The 14,212-nt window shown below is 57.4% G+C and overlaps 5 protein-coding genes across 5 annotated transcripts; 2 read left to right on the top strand and 3 right to left on the bottom strand.

Annotated features, from left to right (window-relative positions):
* Positions 1-1,476: 1,476 nt before the first annotated feature.
* On the bottom strand, positions 1,477-3,269 carry BJ171DRAFT_166523 (uncharacterized protein). The gene is made up of 4 exons (XM_053105917.1): positions 2,872-3,269; positions 2,314-2,697; positions 2,004-2,072; positions 1,477-1,884 (listed from the first exon to the last, which is right to left on the bottom strand). The coding sequence occupies exons 1-4, from the start codon at positions 2,982-2,984 to the stop codon at positions 1,557-1,559; spliced, it is 894 nt and encodes a 297-aa protein (XP_052964820.1). The 5' UTR covers positions 2,985-3,269; the 3' UTR covers positions 1,477-1,556.
* A 334-nt stretch (positions 3,270-3,603) lies between these two features.
* BJ171DRAFT_399259 (uncharacterized protein) lies at positions 3,604-4,620 on the bottom strand (the record flags this gene model as incomplete). The annotated part of the gene is made up of 2 exons (XM_053107201.1): positions 3,604-3,912; positions 4,366-4,620. Coding segments are annotated over 2 exons (564 nt in total), but the record flags the coding sequence as incomplete, so codon positions are not given.
* A 2,959-nt stretch (positions 4,621-7,579) lies between these two features.
* Positions 7,580-9,028, top strand: BJ171DRAFT_513094 (uncharacterized protein). The gene has a single exon (XM_053111731.1). The coding sequence runs from the start codon at positions 7,767-7,769 to the stop codon at positions 8,961-8,963; it is 1,197 nt and encodes a 398-aa protein (XP_052964818.1). The 5' UTR covers positions 7,580-7,766; the 3' UTR covers positions 8,964-9,028.
* A 953-nt stretch (positions 9,029-9,981) lies between these two features.
* On the top strand, positions 9,982-13,012 carry BJ171DRAFT_626482 (phosphatidylinositol-glycan biosynthesis class S protein; the record flags this gene model as incomplete). Its single annotated transcript, XM_053115527.1, has 7 exons — positions 9,982-10,146; positions 10,956-11,085; positions 11,202-11,263; positions 11,417-11,543; positions 11,701-11,790; positions 11,925-12,337; positions 12,450-13,012. Coding segments are annotated over 7 exons (1,251 nt in total), but the record flags the coding sequence as incomplete, so codon positions are not given.
* On the bottom strand, positions 12,955-14,161 carry BJ171DRAFT_513091 (DNL zinc finger-domain-containing protein). The gene has a single exon (XM_053111730.1). It carries the CDS (start codon positions 13,959-13,961, stop codon positions 13,263-13,265), a length of 699 nt encoding a protein of 232 aa, XP_052964816.1. The 5' UTR covers positions 13,962-14,161; the 3' UTR covers positions 12,955-13,262.
* Between the last annotated feature and the right edge of the window lie 51 nt (positions 14,162-14,212).

Below are 14,212 nucleotides of genomic sequence, written 5' to 3'. Positions count from 1 at the left end.
TCCTCCGGCGTTACCATGGCCTCGCTGTGTTCCGACTGCTGCAGATTGGACCAACCACATCCCCGTCCGGACAGACCAAGTCAATGCCTAAGGCTGCCAGGCGGGTGCCTCTGCGACTTCCTTGTATCCCGAATTCAGCCAGCGCCGATCTTTGCTCTGGCCTGCTGGGCTTGCTGGTGCTTGCTGGTGCTTGCTGGTGCTTGCTGGTGCTTGCTGGATGTGTCTGTGCCCGGAGCGCAAGGGCGATGGTGGTCGTCGCACCTGGTCGCAACTCTGGCCAAAGCGACATGGCCAAGGGACATGGCCAAGGGACATGGCCAAAGGGACACGGCTCGGCACCACGCACACGTTCCTCGCGGCACTTGCGCCATGCCCTGATTCTCCGGGCCGTGCTCCTCCTGCGCTGCTTGGCCGGTCTGCTGCTCCTTCCACATCTCAACCCCACATCCCGCGCCTGTCCCTGCCTGGGCTTGTCCCCACAGCCCTGTCGCGCACATGTCACCCGGCTTTGATGCACACGTTCGGCGATGCAGCCAGCCCGCAGCCAATCAGCCCTGTCCTGTGTCTGGCCAATCACGCCATGGAGACAGCCCACATGCAGCCAATCACCGCGTCGCCAGCCACCCACGCCCCCGGCCTGCCATTGGCCCCGCTGTCCACGCCGCGCAATTCGGCGAATCGCGTCAGCGCTATTGGCGGCCAGGCTCTCGGCCCCCCACCGCGCGTCCCCGTCTGACGCCATCCTTGCCTGGGCTTTCGTCGTCTCCCTGGGGCTGGATTCGCCAGGCAAACCCCCCCCCTGCAGCTCCCCACCTGCCTCGCGGCCATCTCGTCGGTATCGCCTCTTGGAGGGATGGCTCGGCCAAAGCGCAATCTGTCCTGCTGGCCGATCGATCGGCAGCCATGTGTCCGTCGCCATCGATCCTCTGACGTCACAGCCCAGGTCTGTGTATCGCCTTCTCGTCGCGGTGTCCCCTCCCCAACGTGCTTCGGGTCCTGTGGGCAGAGTGGCTGCTCGCAATCCACCTCGGCTTGCGGATCTGTCGGCGAAGGCAATCCCGGGCTGTACAGCAAGCCAACCTTGCCGAGGATTGCTCCTGGGCTTGCAGCCGCCATCAGCCATCGGCCATCACGTTTCCCATTACCATGGCCAGGGCTCGGCTGGTGCGCGCACTCCGTCGTCTCGCCTCGAGATTCCGCTGTTTGACGAGCAGACCCGGTCAGTGTATTGTTTCCAGGGCAGGAGAACCAAGAGCGAGAGGGGGGGGGATGTGTACCCGGCTTCCTGGCATCTGCGTCGCTTACGGATTCCAGAGAGCCGTTGTGTGCGACTCGTCATCCATGGCATCCGCCTCGTTGCGGCGAATCGCATCCCCATCGTTGCGGTGAATTGCATCAGGACTGCTGCGTCTCAGCCGAACCCATCGTATCCCTCCGGGCGCTCGAGCAATCACGGCCTGCTTGGCTTGGTGACTTGGTACGTCTGTTCGAGGCCCGAGAGCCCGCGTGGCGCCGGCGTCTCCAGAGCGACATCGAGGTCGGGTGTCTCGTCCAGATCATCGCTCCCGAGGCTGGCAAAGAGGGGCGACTGCGAAAACACCAGCCGAAAGACATTGGGTCTGGCGGGATCTGTCACCCAGACCAATGCAACACCCGTCAGCCCTGCCGTGACTAGAGCATGGTCCGCGGCGTGGTTTGGGTTGGAACCTTCGTTCGATAGGCTCAGCGGTCAACTTTGCGGGGAGGGGCTTGTCTGTCCGGCAGCGCTTACCTGGCTCGATCGCCCCTTCCCAACGAGTATATCGGCGACAGGCTTTGTGAAAGATTGCGGCGACTTGGCTGTTTCCAGGGATAGAGAACCCGACAACGGCCTGGCAACGGTTTCTGGCAACAGCGAGCATGCGTCTCTTCAGCTCGAGCAGCGACGACGCCTGCCCTGGCAAGTTACGTATGGGAGGACTCACTCAAAGCCCTCGGCCACTACGTTTCCTTTCTCTCCTCACCTGCTTTTCTGTCGGATCGCTTGTATCGTATCGTTCAGCAGCCCAAAGACCCGAACGACACAGTCAGCTCTGGTGGGCGGTCGTATTTCGCCGACCGATATCCCACCGCAAACGCATATCGCCGTCGAGGAGATGAAGTCGGGGCGGAAGCGGGGTCAACCGAAACAGACGACATTGACGAGCATGTTGCAGCCCCAGGAGGAGAGCGCAAGAAAGCCAAGAGTCAGCGACGATACCCACACCTCATCGGCGTCGTCACAATCCGCTTTACCGGAACTCCCCAGCAGTCTCTAGATCGGGATCGTCTTACTCGAGCTCATCTGGGGCAAAGACCTCGACAAGGTCGTCGATAACGATGCAGGCTGGGTATTCCGCCAGCCGCGGCTCGCTCCCGAGCAGTGTCAGTGACGAGAGAAAGCACGAGAGCGTAAATGCCGAGTCGATGTAGCGGTGGTGGATGCGCTTCATGACAGCCGGGTCGATTCGGCTTCGGCTTCGGTTGCGATTTTGATTTTGACTTTGATATCGGCTTCGACTGCCCTCATCCTGGTGACGAAAGGAACCCAGTGCCTCGATCTGTGTCTGGAAGAGGCCGCTGAGTCGGTCCTGTCCCGGCGATATGAACAGGACGTGGCTCGATGGCGACTGCAGAGCATGGGCATAGGCGTATTGGAAAAGGAGCGCTGTTTTGCCGCTGGAGCCGGATGAGTCAGGAGACTGGAATGAGTGAGCGGCGATGGGCCAGACGATAGGCAAGACGATAGGCAAGACGATAGGCAAGACGATAGGCAAGACGATAGGCAAGGCCGCCGACGGCAACGAAACACATGATAAAACGGTGAGGGGGCGAGTGCGTCAAGAGGATCACCATCGCGGCGGGCCCTGTATTGAAACGGGACCAATCGACGGCTTCTCGTCGTTGTCGTCCAGCGATCGGTCCGAGAAGAATGAGTCCATGTCGACAAGACCGGCCGTGCTCATTTGCGTTGCTTTCGGCGGCTTGGTTGTGCGGATGGTGCCGAGGCGATGGCAGAACAGAGCCGCTGATTCGCCCCAAAGCAGAGCGGCATGGGCGGGGCGGAGTTGTGGTTCTGGGCTTTGTTTGATCGACAGCGCACCCGAACAGAAACGAGATGTCCTGCCGCTGAGTCGGGGAGTCGCTTTCTCTGGGTCCTGCAGACAGAGGAGGGAGTGCCCATCGAGCCCACGCAGACTCACATTCACCAAGCACTTTGAGCAGTCCCATCACCGACACCAACGATGCCCAGGACCCCAGAGCAGCAGCGAGCAACTCGTTCAACCCGACCGTCTTGATGTCGAGAAGCCACGGAACTGTTCTGATGGTCGAATACATATTACATTCCAAGATCGTTCCCTCTCAGCGGTTGATCTGGGGCATTAATGGACACGGTCCCGTTTCATTCAGAACACATTGTAACATCATTCGGGATGGGTGTTGATGGAGTAGCCGGCTTGGCTGCACGCCTTGCTTGGACTTTGAGGAGAACGACAATGGCATGGGTATGTGTGGTGCTCTGGAGGTGCTTGATGCTCACTCCCATTTGTTCAGACATTTGAGGCTACAGATGGCATCTTTATATCCCTGATCGGCCGACTTGCGGAACCAGAAAACGGCTGTGTCGATGTTCTTGGTGACACCCCAGCCTTCTTCATAGCAGTCGCCGAGCCAATCTTGTCCGTACCGATTGCCCTGCTCGGCCGATTTGCAGAGCCACTCGATTGCCTTGGCGTCGACCTTGGCGACTCCCTCGCCGTTGGAGAAGCACACACCAACCATCCACTGTCCGTACGAATTGCCTTGGTTGGCAGACTTGCTGTACCATTCAAAGGCCTTCTCGTAATCCTGCGATGCTCCGTGGCCCCCGTAGTGGCATTCTCCAATCCAGAACTGGCTGTCACTGCGGCCTTCGTTGGCAAGCCGCTCGAATACACTCGCAGCTCTTTCGTGGTCTCTCTTGGTTCCGAAGCCAAAGAATATGCACACGGCTATGAGATGCATGCAGAGCCAGTCTCGGTCTGATCCCAGTTGGCACAGCCCGAAGAACTGTTGGGATGCGTGGGAGTCGGAGATGGCGGATGCTCCGTATTCATTTGCCAAACATTCTTCTTCTCCGAAGGGGAATCGGTCCGATTTGCTGTCGCGAATGATCTTGATGCCCTTCTGCTCGTCTCTCACGGTGCCCCGGCCGAGATAGTGCATCCAGCCGACCATATGCGTGGCGATCGACTTGAGGGCTTGGTCGGTGGACTGGATTCTGACTTCCTGCCAGCGGTTGAAGGCAGCTTCGTCGCTCTGTTCGACACCATGACCGAGGAACGAGAACCATCCTCGGAGGCACACGATGTGGAGTCGACCATCGTCGCTGCCTTGGTCTGCAGCCTTGGAATACCAATCGATGGCTGTGTTCAAGTCTTGATCGACACCTTCGCCGCTCTCGTAATATTGGCCGAGAGCGATTTGGGCCCGAGGGATCCCCTGTTCTGCAAGACTGCGATACAATTGGATAGCCTTGATTTGGTCTTTGTCGACTCCGATGCCATCGTGATAGCATCCAGCCAGGTGGAACTTTGCCATTGCGTGGTCCGCGTTGGCCGCTGCCTCGAGGAGGTGGAAGATTCGCTGGCTGATCTGCATCAGCCTGGACCTGCTTGCAAAGGTTTGACGTACCAGTTCTGCTTGAAGGAACCGGGCCAGGAGATACGATGAAGCAGCGTTACCCTGGTCTGCTTGGGCAATGAGCCAGGATCGGCCAACTTTGACTGGATCCTCGCAATGCAGCGAGAGGGCAATCTTGTCGCTCGGTGTGAGGCCGATCTGCATCTGTCTGTCTGGATTGTACAGTTCGGCATTCTGGCACCAGGTATTGAAGCGAGGAAGCTTGGAGCTCAGGAGGGGTCGAGCTCGTTTGCAAACACGAAGGAGGGTCTTGATGGTGCTGTGATCGAGGGCGAGTTGGAAGCTGTCGTTGAAGCAGATGATGGTGAATATGTCTGGGCTGTGTTCGAGTGAGAGTTGGGTGATTTCGGGCATTGACGAGGCTGTGGTGGCTTCAGCTTGGCTTTGGTGGGTGGCAGATGATGCTGTGGTTGAAGCAGGCTCGATCAAGCTGGCCATATTGACGGAGACAGGAGGAAGGCAAGTGGATGATGGCGATGGACAGGAGACAGAGAGGCAAGTTGTGGCGAAGCAAGCCAGACCCTGGCAAGCCAAACCCTGGACATTGAACATACACACACAAGCCTGGCTCGATCCGATGGTTTGTTGGCTGGACGCATTGTTACCCGTGCACTGCCACATGTACTGCCACATGTATTGATCGTGGAATCAGAAATGAAATCGAGCCTTCCTATTCACAGCACAGAGTCGACCAGACTCGGTCATGAAATGCAGGTATGGACTGAGATTTGGTGAGAGTGTGAGGGAGGATCGACCCGAGGAACAACAATACTGGCCACATCACAACCAGGCACACATGAGATGATTGAGTGGAATTGCGTCGTTCATTGATGGAATGGAAGGCGCAGATGTCAGTCGGGCTGTGAGGCGTGGGAGTGAGAGCAAGGTGCAAGCATGAAGAGAGGAGTGCAATGGAGTCAATGAGAGGCAGGGACCATTGGGAAGAGAGTGTGTTGGCAGATCGCCCATAATCTCTGCTGCTGCTCCATGAACACAATGTTGAAGGCAATAGGGCCGAGAAGCATGCAAGGTGAGCGGGCCACGGAAGTCATAGTGGGTAGAGTCGACGAAGGGCAGAGAGGGAACTAGGGATGTGGGGAGGTGAGGCTCGCTTATATACTCTCGGTAGTGATGTGGTTGGTACGAACGAAATGGGACGACTCCCGATCCCAGCTGAGAGTCGAATGATGGCTTGTGCATGCACCACGTCGTGTGCCATTAACGAGGTCGTCTCGACAACGTCCTTGTCACCCTGCCCAAGATGATCATGTTGTGCGCTGTCGTGATGCGGAATGCCATTCTGGAAGATGGTGACTGCTTGTTCGGGCTGCCCAATCGTTTGTGTGAACCTTGTGCGGTGTGGCTTGACACTGCTGCGCATGTCCGCGTGACCATTGCGCAGCACAGACACCAGCCTCATGGAGGGTATCGCCTCCGCTCCTCTTCGAGCCCGCTCCGCCGTTGCATCTCCCTCGTCAGGCTTGATTCCCAACCATGCCGATCCTCGAAATCACCGTCGTCGCCAGTAAATCACTGCACTCGCCCACCACTCCGATCGCTCCCTCCAAGGCCTCGTCCAAGTTGTCTTGGCGCTCTTCACCGATGTCCAGCAGGCGGACGAGAGCCAAAAGTCGTGGGGCTTCCTGGCCCGTCGTTCCCGCGACATTTTGATCGCTCTCTCGCAGTCTCGGACCGTTGCGCCTGGATTCTCCTCGCAAGCGGACAGGCTCACCGCCTTCTTCAATACCATCCAGGAATACTACACCAACGAGGTCCAGGCCCTCCACAGGGTCGAGCGGGTCTTCAGGGCCAACAAGATCCGCCGCCGAATCGAGCAGTTCTGTCGAGAGCTCAGTGTCCTCTGGCAGAGTGTGAAGCTGGCCCTCAACATCAACAGCAACGACATGCTCAACGAAGCTGACCTCCGCCAGGCTGTCCAGCACGACGAAGCCCAGAACGTGGCCCTCATCGCCCAAATCGCCACCCTCCTCCAGCAGAACAATGCCGCCGTCTTGGACCAAGTGGACATTCGTCTGAATCAGCAGGAGTGGAAGATTCGCCAAGCCACCGCTGCCCTCCATGACCTTCTCCAGGACAATAAGATTGACAAACAGGTCATCGACAAGGCTGTCGCTCCGCTCCTCCACATGCTCCAGAGCCAGTCGAGAATTTCTCGCTCCATGAAGCACGAGCTATGGCGCATCCCTGCCGGCTCCATCACCAACCGCTCCCTTGAACCGATCGCCCGCGGCGGCTTTGGCGAGGTCTATAGCGCCACCTACTATGGCTCGGATGTTGCCGTCAAGCAGCTCCTGACCAGCTACCCCGAGACTGAGATTGCTCAGTTTCGCCGTGAAATCGAAGTCTGGTACAAGCTGAGCCACCCAAATATTCTTCCTCTCCACGGTGCATGCGATACTACCGAGCGTCCTTTCATGGTCTCGCCGTTCATGAAGAACGGGACCCTGAAGCGGTACATTTCCGATCGCCAGAACCCACGCTCGCTCGACGATCGCCTCCGCCTCGTGTACGAGGTCGCCTCAGGCATGGCCTACCTCCACGGCAACGCCATTGTCCATGGAGACCTCAAATCGCTGAATGTCCTGCTGGATGGAGAATACCGTGCTGTGATCTCGGACTTTGGCATGGCCCGCACCAAACATACTTCAGCCTCTTCCACCGCTCGGCCGGGCCAGTCGGTCGGTGGAACGCTGGATTATATGGCCCCGGAGTTGCTTGATGAAGAGAGTCCAAGTGGATCCTCCAAGAAGACCGACGTCTACGCCTTTGGTATCATGCTTTACGAGGCGCTCAAGAACGATGGCAGCATCTGGACGTCTGGCGATGGACAGCCGCTGGTCCAGCGCGCAATCGAGCGGTTGGTCTGCAATGGCCGTCGACCTGACCGCTTCGAAGGCATCCCCGACCAATTCTGGTCGCTCATCGAGCAATGCTGGCATCAAGACCCCACCAAACGCCCTGCCTTCAAGGAAATCGTATCGATTCTCGCTTCATTCAGGAGTGCCACGCCGCCTCAAACCCCAATTGGTAACCTCTCTCAGCAGATGCAAAGCATTGATATCTCCCCCACCCCTTCACCGCGCCGTGAAAGATCTCGACCAACATCCTCGCAGGGGCGCAGTTTTGGCTCGTCGCAGTCTTCCGGGACCCTGACACTGGCCCAGAGACTCACCAACTTTGGCCTCCCACGAGCTGTGCTCATTGGCATCCAGCGAGGTGATGTCGATGCCCACCTCACTGCGGCCCGCATGGTGTCGGACGGAAAGCCAGCTAACAATCCTGCCTGGACCACCGCTGCCGAGCTGTTCCAGGCAGCCGCCGACAAGGGGGATCTCGAAGCCGCCTTCCAGCTCGGCTGGCTGCACTTTGCTGGCATCGGCATCGCGCAGAGTGACATCGAGGCAATCGCATACTGGCATCTGGTCCACAGCCAGTCGTCGAACGCCATCATGAAGTCCATAGCCATGTTTATGACGGGCTGTTGCTGTTACCTTGGTCGAGGTACCCAGCTAGACGAATCCAGGGCCCATCAATTTTTCTGCGAAAGCATGACACCAGAATTCCCGTTCGGACGGCTATTAGTGTATGGAGATGGTAAGACCGAGTCGTTCTCGCCAGTGGCAGTGGGGTTCTTCCAACTCTGTCAACTTGGATCCGACCATGACTGGTTCTGCAGACACCTCGTCGCAAAATGCATGCTCGGAGGTTTTGGAGTAAAGAAAGATCGAGAATTTGCTGTTGGGATCATGCACGAACTGGCCTATCAAGGCTACAGTATTAGTCAGTTCGCGCTGGCTGAATGCTATTGCATGGGCCTCGGCGTTCCCGAGGATCCCGTCAAGGGCATCAAGTGGCTCACTACGGCCGCAAATCAAGGGAACGCAGATGCTCAATTTGCCCTCGGAGGCTGCTACTGCAAAGGTGAAGACGTCACCCAGGACCATGCCAAGGGCATCGAGTGGTTTACCAAGGCTGCAAATCAGGGGAATGCAGATGCTGAATTTGCCCTTGGAGTATGCTACTGCAAAGGTGAAGGCGTCACCCAGGACTATGCGAAAGCTATCAAGTGGCTCACCAAGGCCGCCCGTCAGGGGAATGCAGAATCTCAGGATTGGCTCGGCGATTGTTACCGTGACGGCAAAGGTGTCCCCAAGAACACTGAGACCGCCAGATCCTGGTACCAAAAAGCAGCTGCACAAGGCAACAAAAACGCTCAAACCAGCCTCAGCAAACTCAGATAGCCACCTACCCCTCCATGTATCCCCTTTCACCCATTGAACTTGCCAATAAATACAATTCTCCACTATTTACTTTCCTCTGCTGTGCTTGGGCATGGAGTGAATGTCGGTGTGTATTGATTTCGGCATCCATGCTGTCGATTAGTATACGACTCCATCTCACTGTGCTCCTTGAGAGACGACCCAAGTCCCCTGTTCCGCAGCTCTACGCACCAGTCGACAGCCTCATCGATACCCTTCTCAACACCCCAGCCATTTTTGCAGCACGTCCTGACCCAGCTCTGTCCACAGCGATTGCAACGCATGACTGACCTGCGAAACCACTCAAATGCGTTCGCTGCATCGCTCACGACACTTGTCCATGGCTGTAGCTCACGCCAAAACAAAGCTCTCCATACGATTTGTCTTGGCTGGCTGATTTGCTGGACCACTGGAATGTCTTCGAGGTGCTTGCCACCAACCCCAGCAGCGCTGGGAGCAGTACCCGAGCCAGTGCTGGCTGTCACTGTGTTCAGCATTCGCCATTCGAATGACCTGGGCACCGTTCTGCTCGCCTCGATGGGTACTTTGTCCAATATAGCGCACCCGGCCAACCATGAAGGTAGAGATGGTGTTGTCGACTGGATCATCGTCCTTGCTCTCGACTCTTGCCAGAGGCTGAAGGTATGGGTATCGCTCCGCTCGACTCCACGGCCAATGAGCTAGAGCCATGCGATGTGGTCTCAGCCAGACTGCAGGGGCTGGAGGCAGAGGCAGACAGAGGCAGACCGGCAGACCAAAGTCAAGGCGGAAGGGGCGGGCGTGATTGCCAGGGACACTCGGATTGACCAGGACCGCGAACCCAGTCGCTGTTTTCACCTCCTTCTTGCCAGCATCTCGCATCGCTCCGTGCTCTCTGCGTGGCATCCGAACTCGCCTCGATGAAGGGTCTGGATCACTTGCATCCTACTCCGTCGCTTTACGCATCATCGCCTGTTGCTGCTGCTGATCCTGCGTCCTTTTCCTGTCTGCAGTTTTGGACCGGCTACCGATCATCGGCAGCGTTTGGGCTGTGGTGCTGCTCTGTCTTCCGATTTGGTATATCACCACCAAGGTCCACCGGGCTCCTCTGCCGTTCAGCCAAATCAGAACATGGTCCGACATCGATGTAGGTGCATGTTCCTTCCCTTCGTATCAGTCCTCAGCGGTATGCAGTATGCAGCCTCGACTGGTTCCGGAGTCATCCTCTTCATCGAGCGACGGACTCCAAGCCCAGTCCAGCGCAATTCAAAGCGTTCTGCTTCAGCCTCTCGACGTCCGAATCCAGTCGACCACCATTCTAACCAATCCATGCTCGCACGATTACGCACCAGAAACAACAGATTGTGTTTGTGAATAGCATCGTTGTGTCGATGCCGTCGCCGCTCGACTCGGTTTCGATCGCCCAGAGAGTCGAGCACGCCGTAAACCACATCTACAACTCGACCGCGGAGGCGGCTCCGTCGGCCCGACTCAAGTTCAAGGTGCTGGCTGAAGACACCTTAGCGGCAGCGCCGCAATCACGGCTCGACTCGAAGAGCCACTCTTTTGTCAGTCTCGAGTGCAATAGCAACGCCCAGCGACTCGTGAACATCCAGGAAGCGAGGCATGCCCGAGTGGGTTTGGCTCAGGATGACTGCCAGGATGAAAGTACGATCTCGGCAGCACCCATGCATGTCGTTTGTCGGCGCTTCCATGGCTGTCGACTCTGTCGATTGTCCATCCAGTTTGCCTTTGAAACGATCGGTCGCTTACGAGCACGATGTCCCCGGCCATTTTTCGCTTGCAACGCAGATCTGGTCGTTCAAGTGCTGTCGAGCCTGATTGCGGAGCTCTTCCTTGAAGAGGCACAGGCTCTGGGTCGTATTCGAAAGCCTGTAAGACACTGCAACGCAATCGGCGGGTCGGCTAGATGATTTCCCGATTCCAGGGTGGCATTAACACATCTGGCATAACACCATCCAACATGTCGATCAGGTCAATGATCGTGACCACGACGAGATGCGAGCCATCAAGTTTGCACCCGAGTACCAGATCACGTTCAGTCTTCTGAATAGCGAGCCCGCTGACTGGACTTTTAGCTGGGATATCCGTGGTGCCGTCAATGGTGAGCAGGCCCTTTCGTCTACTTTCTCCGAGCCGCTCCCAGTCGTTATCATTGGTACTCTGATGCTTCTGCGGCACCGACTACTATTCATACAACCCCTCGTATTCAACATACAGAATATATTGCACCATTCCTGGATCAGCTGGAAGGCATCTCAAAGTTCAAAGTGGGCTCGCAGGTTTGTCCATGCACGCACTTTGCCCTGGTGGCTCCATGATCGTCCCTGGCGGTGTACGAGAGCCGGGCAGCCATGCATCAGCAGCACAGATAGCGGTGGATCCAGACCGACTAACCATCGCGCGCTGGGTGTGTGGCTCCCCCCCCCCAACAGATTCAGAATTATGCTCCGCTCTCGGTGACTCCCCGCCGGCGAGTGCTTCCGGAATCTGGCACAGCAATCCATGTCCTGCCAACAGATGTGCTCCCGAGTTTCGTCAACTCGGCCGAATGGAACTTGGGTACGCCATTGACAGCCATACTGACCAAGATACGATTTCCAGCCTGTGTCTGAAGAATCTGCAGCCTGCTCCCGGCAGTGACTCGTGAATTCCCAGAACGCATGCTCGGGTGGGCCACCATTTCGTAATGGCTCATCCAGTTGCCTGTTTCACACAGCTTCGGCAGTCTCGTCCAATCCGCCGCTCAATTTTCTTCTGTATATTCCCTCGCACTCCTCAAGTCCCTTGTATCTGCTCGACTCGAAAGGTGGGCAATGGCGGAGTCGATTCTGGTCAATCAGCGGCAGCACGCCTCCAGTGCTGGCATTGCGTTTAGCCAGCAACGCGGTCATATGCATCGGTCCGCTAGCTTGACCATGGTTCTGTCTTGTCCTCTCGCAGAACACATCGTTGGGACCAATGCCTTCCTGATCCCGCAGTGGGGTGGTGTCGCCATCGAGAACCCCGCTATTGCTCTGGGAGAGCATAGGCACTTTCGGTCCTGGGAGCTCCAGCCCATCATGGAGATATTCCTGGGGCAGCTTCGTGGACTCCTGGGCATCAAAGCCACGCGACTGGGGCGACGGCTCCGGACCGTTCCATTCGACTTTGAGATCACCGTGGAATCGTCTCCATCCAAGGGCATCACTCAGTGGGAACTTGCGCGACTGATTCGGAAGAGAACGGCTCAGAACCTGCTCGACGCGATTGCGACGCTCAACTCATTGGCGACGCTCATCAGCGACATGGAGAACATGGTCGTGCTGGACGAGATTCGCACCAAGGTTGTGGGGTCACTCGAGGCCCTCGATCAGGTCAGTCGATGACGAATGTGTCTCGCGTCGTTGTGCTGTGATGCTGTCCGTCGTGCGTTGCCCGGGCTTATTCTGGACATCGCACCCGTTTTCCATATGACCAATCATGCAGGGTTACCAGGCGCTGGCTCGCGGCGACATCGATGCAGCCTCCCAGCACGCAACCACCGCAATCGTGCTATCCGAGAGCGCCTTCTTTGATCCAACCATGGTGTCGCTGCTCTACTTCCCCGATGAACACAAGTTTGCCGTCTACATGCCGCTGTTTGTGCCGATCTCGGTGCCTCTCCTCTCGGCACTACTTCAGTACTGGAGAGAGCGCAGGAAGCAGCGACAGGAGAAGGAAAGCGTTGGCAAAACCAAGAAGGACAGCTAGCAGCGCTGGCCCGAGGCAGCAACCGCTCATCGATGCAATTCAAACTCATGACCCTGCGAAGCAACCGACGGCTGCAGGACCCAAATTGGACTGTGGATCGCCGCTAGGTCAGCCTTGTCGGCACAGCGCCCACAGCTGACAGGACTCATCGGGTGCAGCAGGCCGCTTTGCTTAGAGCCGTGTTCGCATATTTCTGGCCTCCGAATACAATTATGCCGACCGGTTGTAGCTAGAGCACCATTCCACCCGCTACTATGCCGAGTACTTGCTGCGGGTGCGTTCCGGTCGAAACGGCAATGTCCCAACGGGCGCGAAGCTGGCCACGATACGATCGTCAATCGTCGGAGAGATTGGTTTCGTGCATTCAGGACTTGCCCGGTCCAGAAGCCAGCCATGGGTAGTCGGTGCCAACAACGGTGATGAAACGGTGCTTGTATTCAAGAGTCAGAAAGCAGTCTAATCTCAGAATCCGGGTGAGGGAGAGAGGCATGGTCGAGTGTGTCCAGACTGTGAGCATGATCGCGAGTCGCACCGGATGTGTCTGTCGCCTCAGAGCTCGTTGTTTTTCTTTGCAGCAGCAATGAACTCATCGGCTTCAGCAACAGCCTTCGGTAGCCACTCCAGCATGCCATCCTCCTGGTCGGCCAGGGTCTGCAGGTCAGCAATCGAGTTGTCGGCAGCGGGCATGACAAAGTCATCGACGTTGGCACCGTGTTCTTTAGCGGCCTCGAGCTGGCCCTCCAGATTGGTGTGCAAGCGCACGACGGTCTCGCCCTTGGCCTTCATGATGTTCTCGATGGTACCTGGAGGCGACTGGGAGTCGAACCAGCCGAGGTGGTCGGCGATCAGATGCAGGTTCTTGCACCCATCACAGCGAATGATGACGACGCCCTTTTCGTAGGATGCCTTGGACATGAACTTGTGCGAGCGGGTCTGGCACACTTTGCAAGTGAACCCGATCAACATTTTGGCCTTGACTTGCCCAACCGGCTGGGAGGTGGAATCGCTTGCCGGAGACGACGGCGACGAGGACGAGGACGAGGACGATGACGAGTAGTAGTGATAGCGCAGACTCGGACTGGACTGCGCCCAGCTCGAAGGACACGGAGAAACGGGGCTGGCGTGCCCACGGATGACCGATGGGAGCCGCGGGAGAACAGAGGCCGATGCGACAGCTGGCTTGGACAGCAGAGATGCATAGTATGGGCGCAGGAGGGCGAGGGCCCGGAGGCTGGCTGGTCGGCTCATGGAATCAGCAGCGGATGGATTGTGGTGTGGAGAGCGACTGTTGGAATGCTGAGGCGTGCGTTGATGGCCGAGCGGATCGGGCTTGAATGGATCGTCTTCGACGGATCGTCAGAGCCAATGTCGTTTGAACTTGTCGACGGAGCCGCAACCGGGTTCGCAGGCGAGATCAAGACCATTGGGCGAACAGGGCGAGATCAGGACCACCGGATTGTTCGATCCACAGGCACGGTCGGAACTTGGGCGGCGTCTCG

The sequence above is a fragment of the Polychytrium aggregatum genome (genome assembly GCF_025602895.1).
Source record: "Polychytrium aggregatum strain JEL109 chromosome Unknown BJ171scaffold_29, whole genome shotgun sequence".
Lineage (NCBI taxonomy): Eukaryota > Fungi > Chytridiomycota > Chytridiomycetes > Polychytriales > Polychytrium > Polychytrium aggregatum.
The sequence above is the reverse complement of the archived record's forward strand: the minus strand, read 5'-3'. Positions and strand labels throughout refer to the sequence as shown.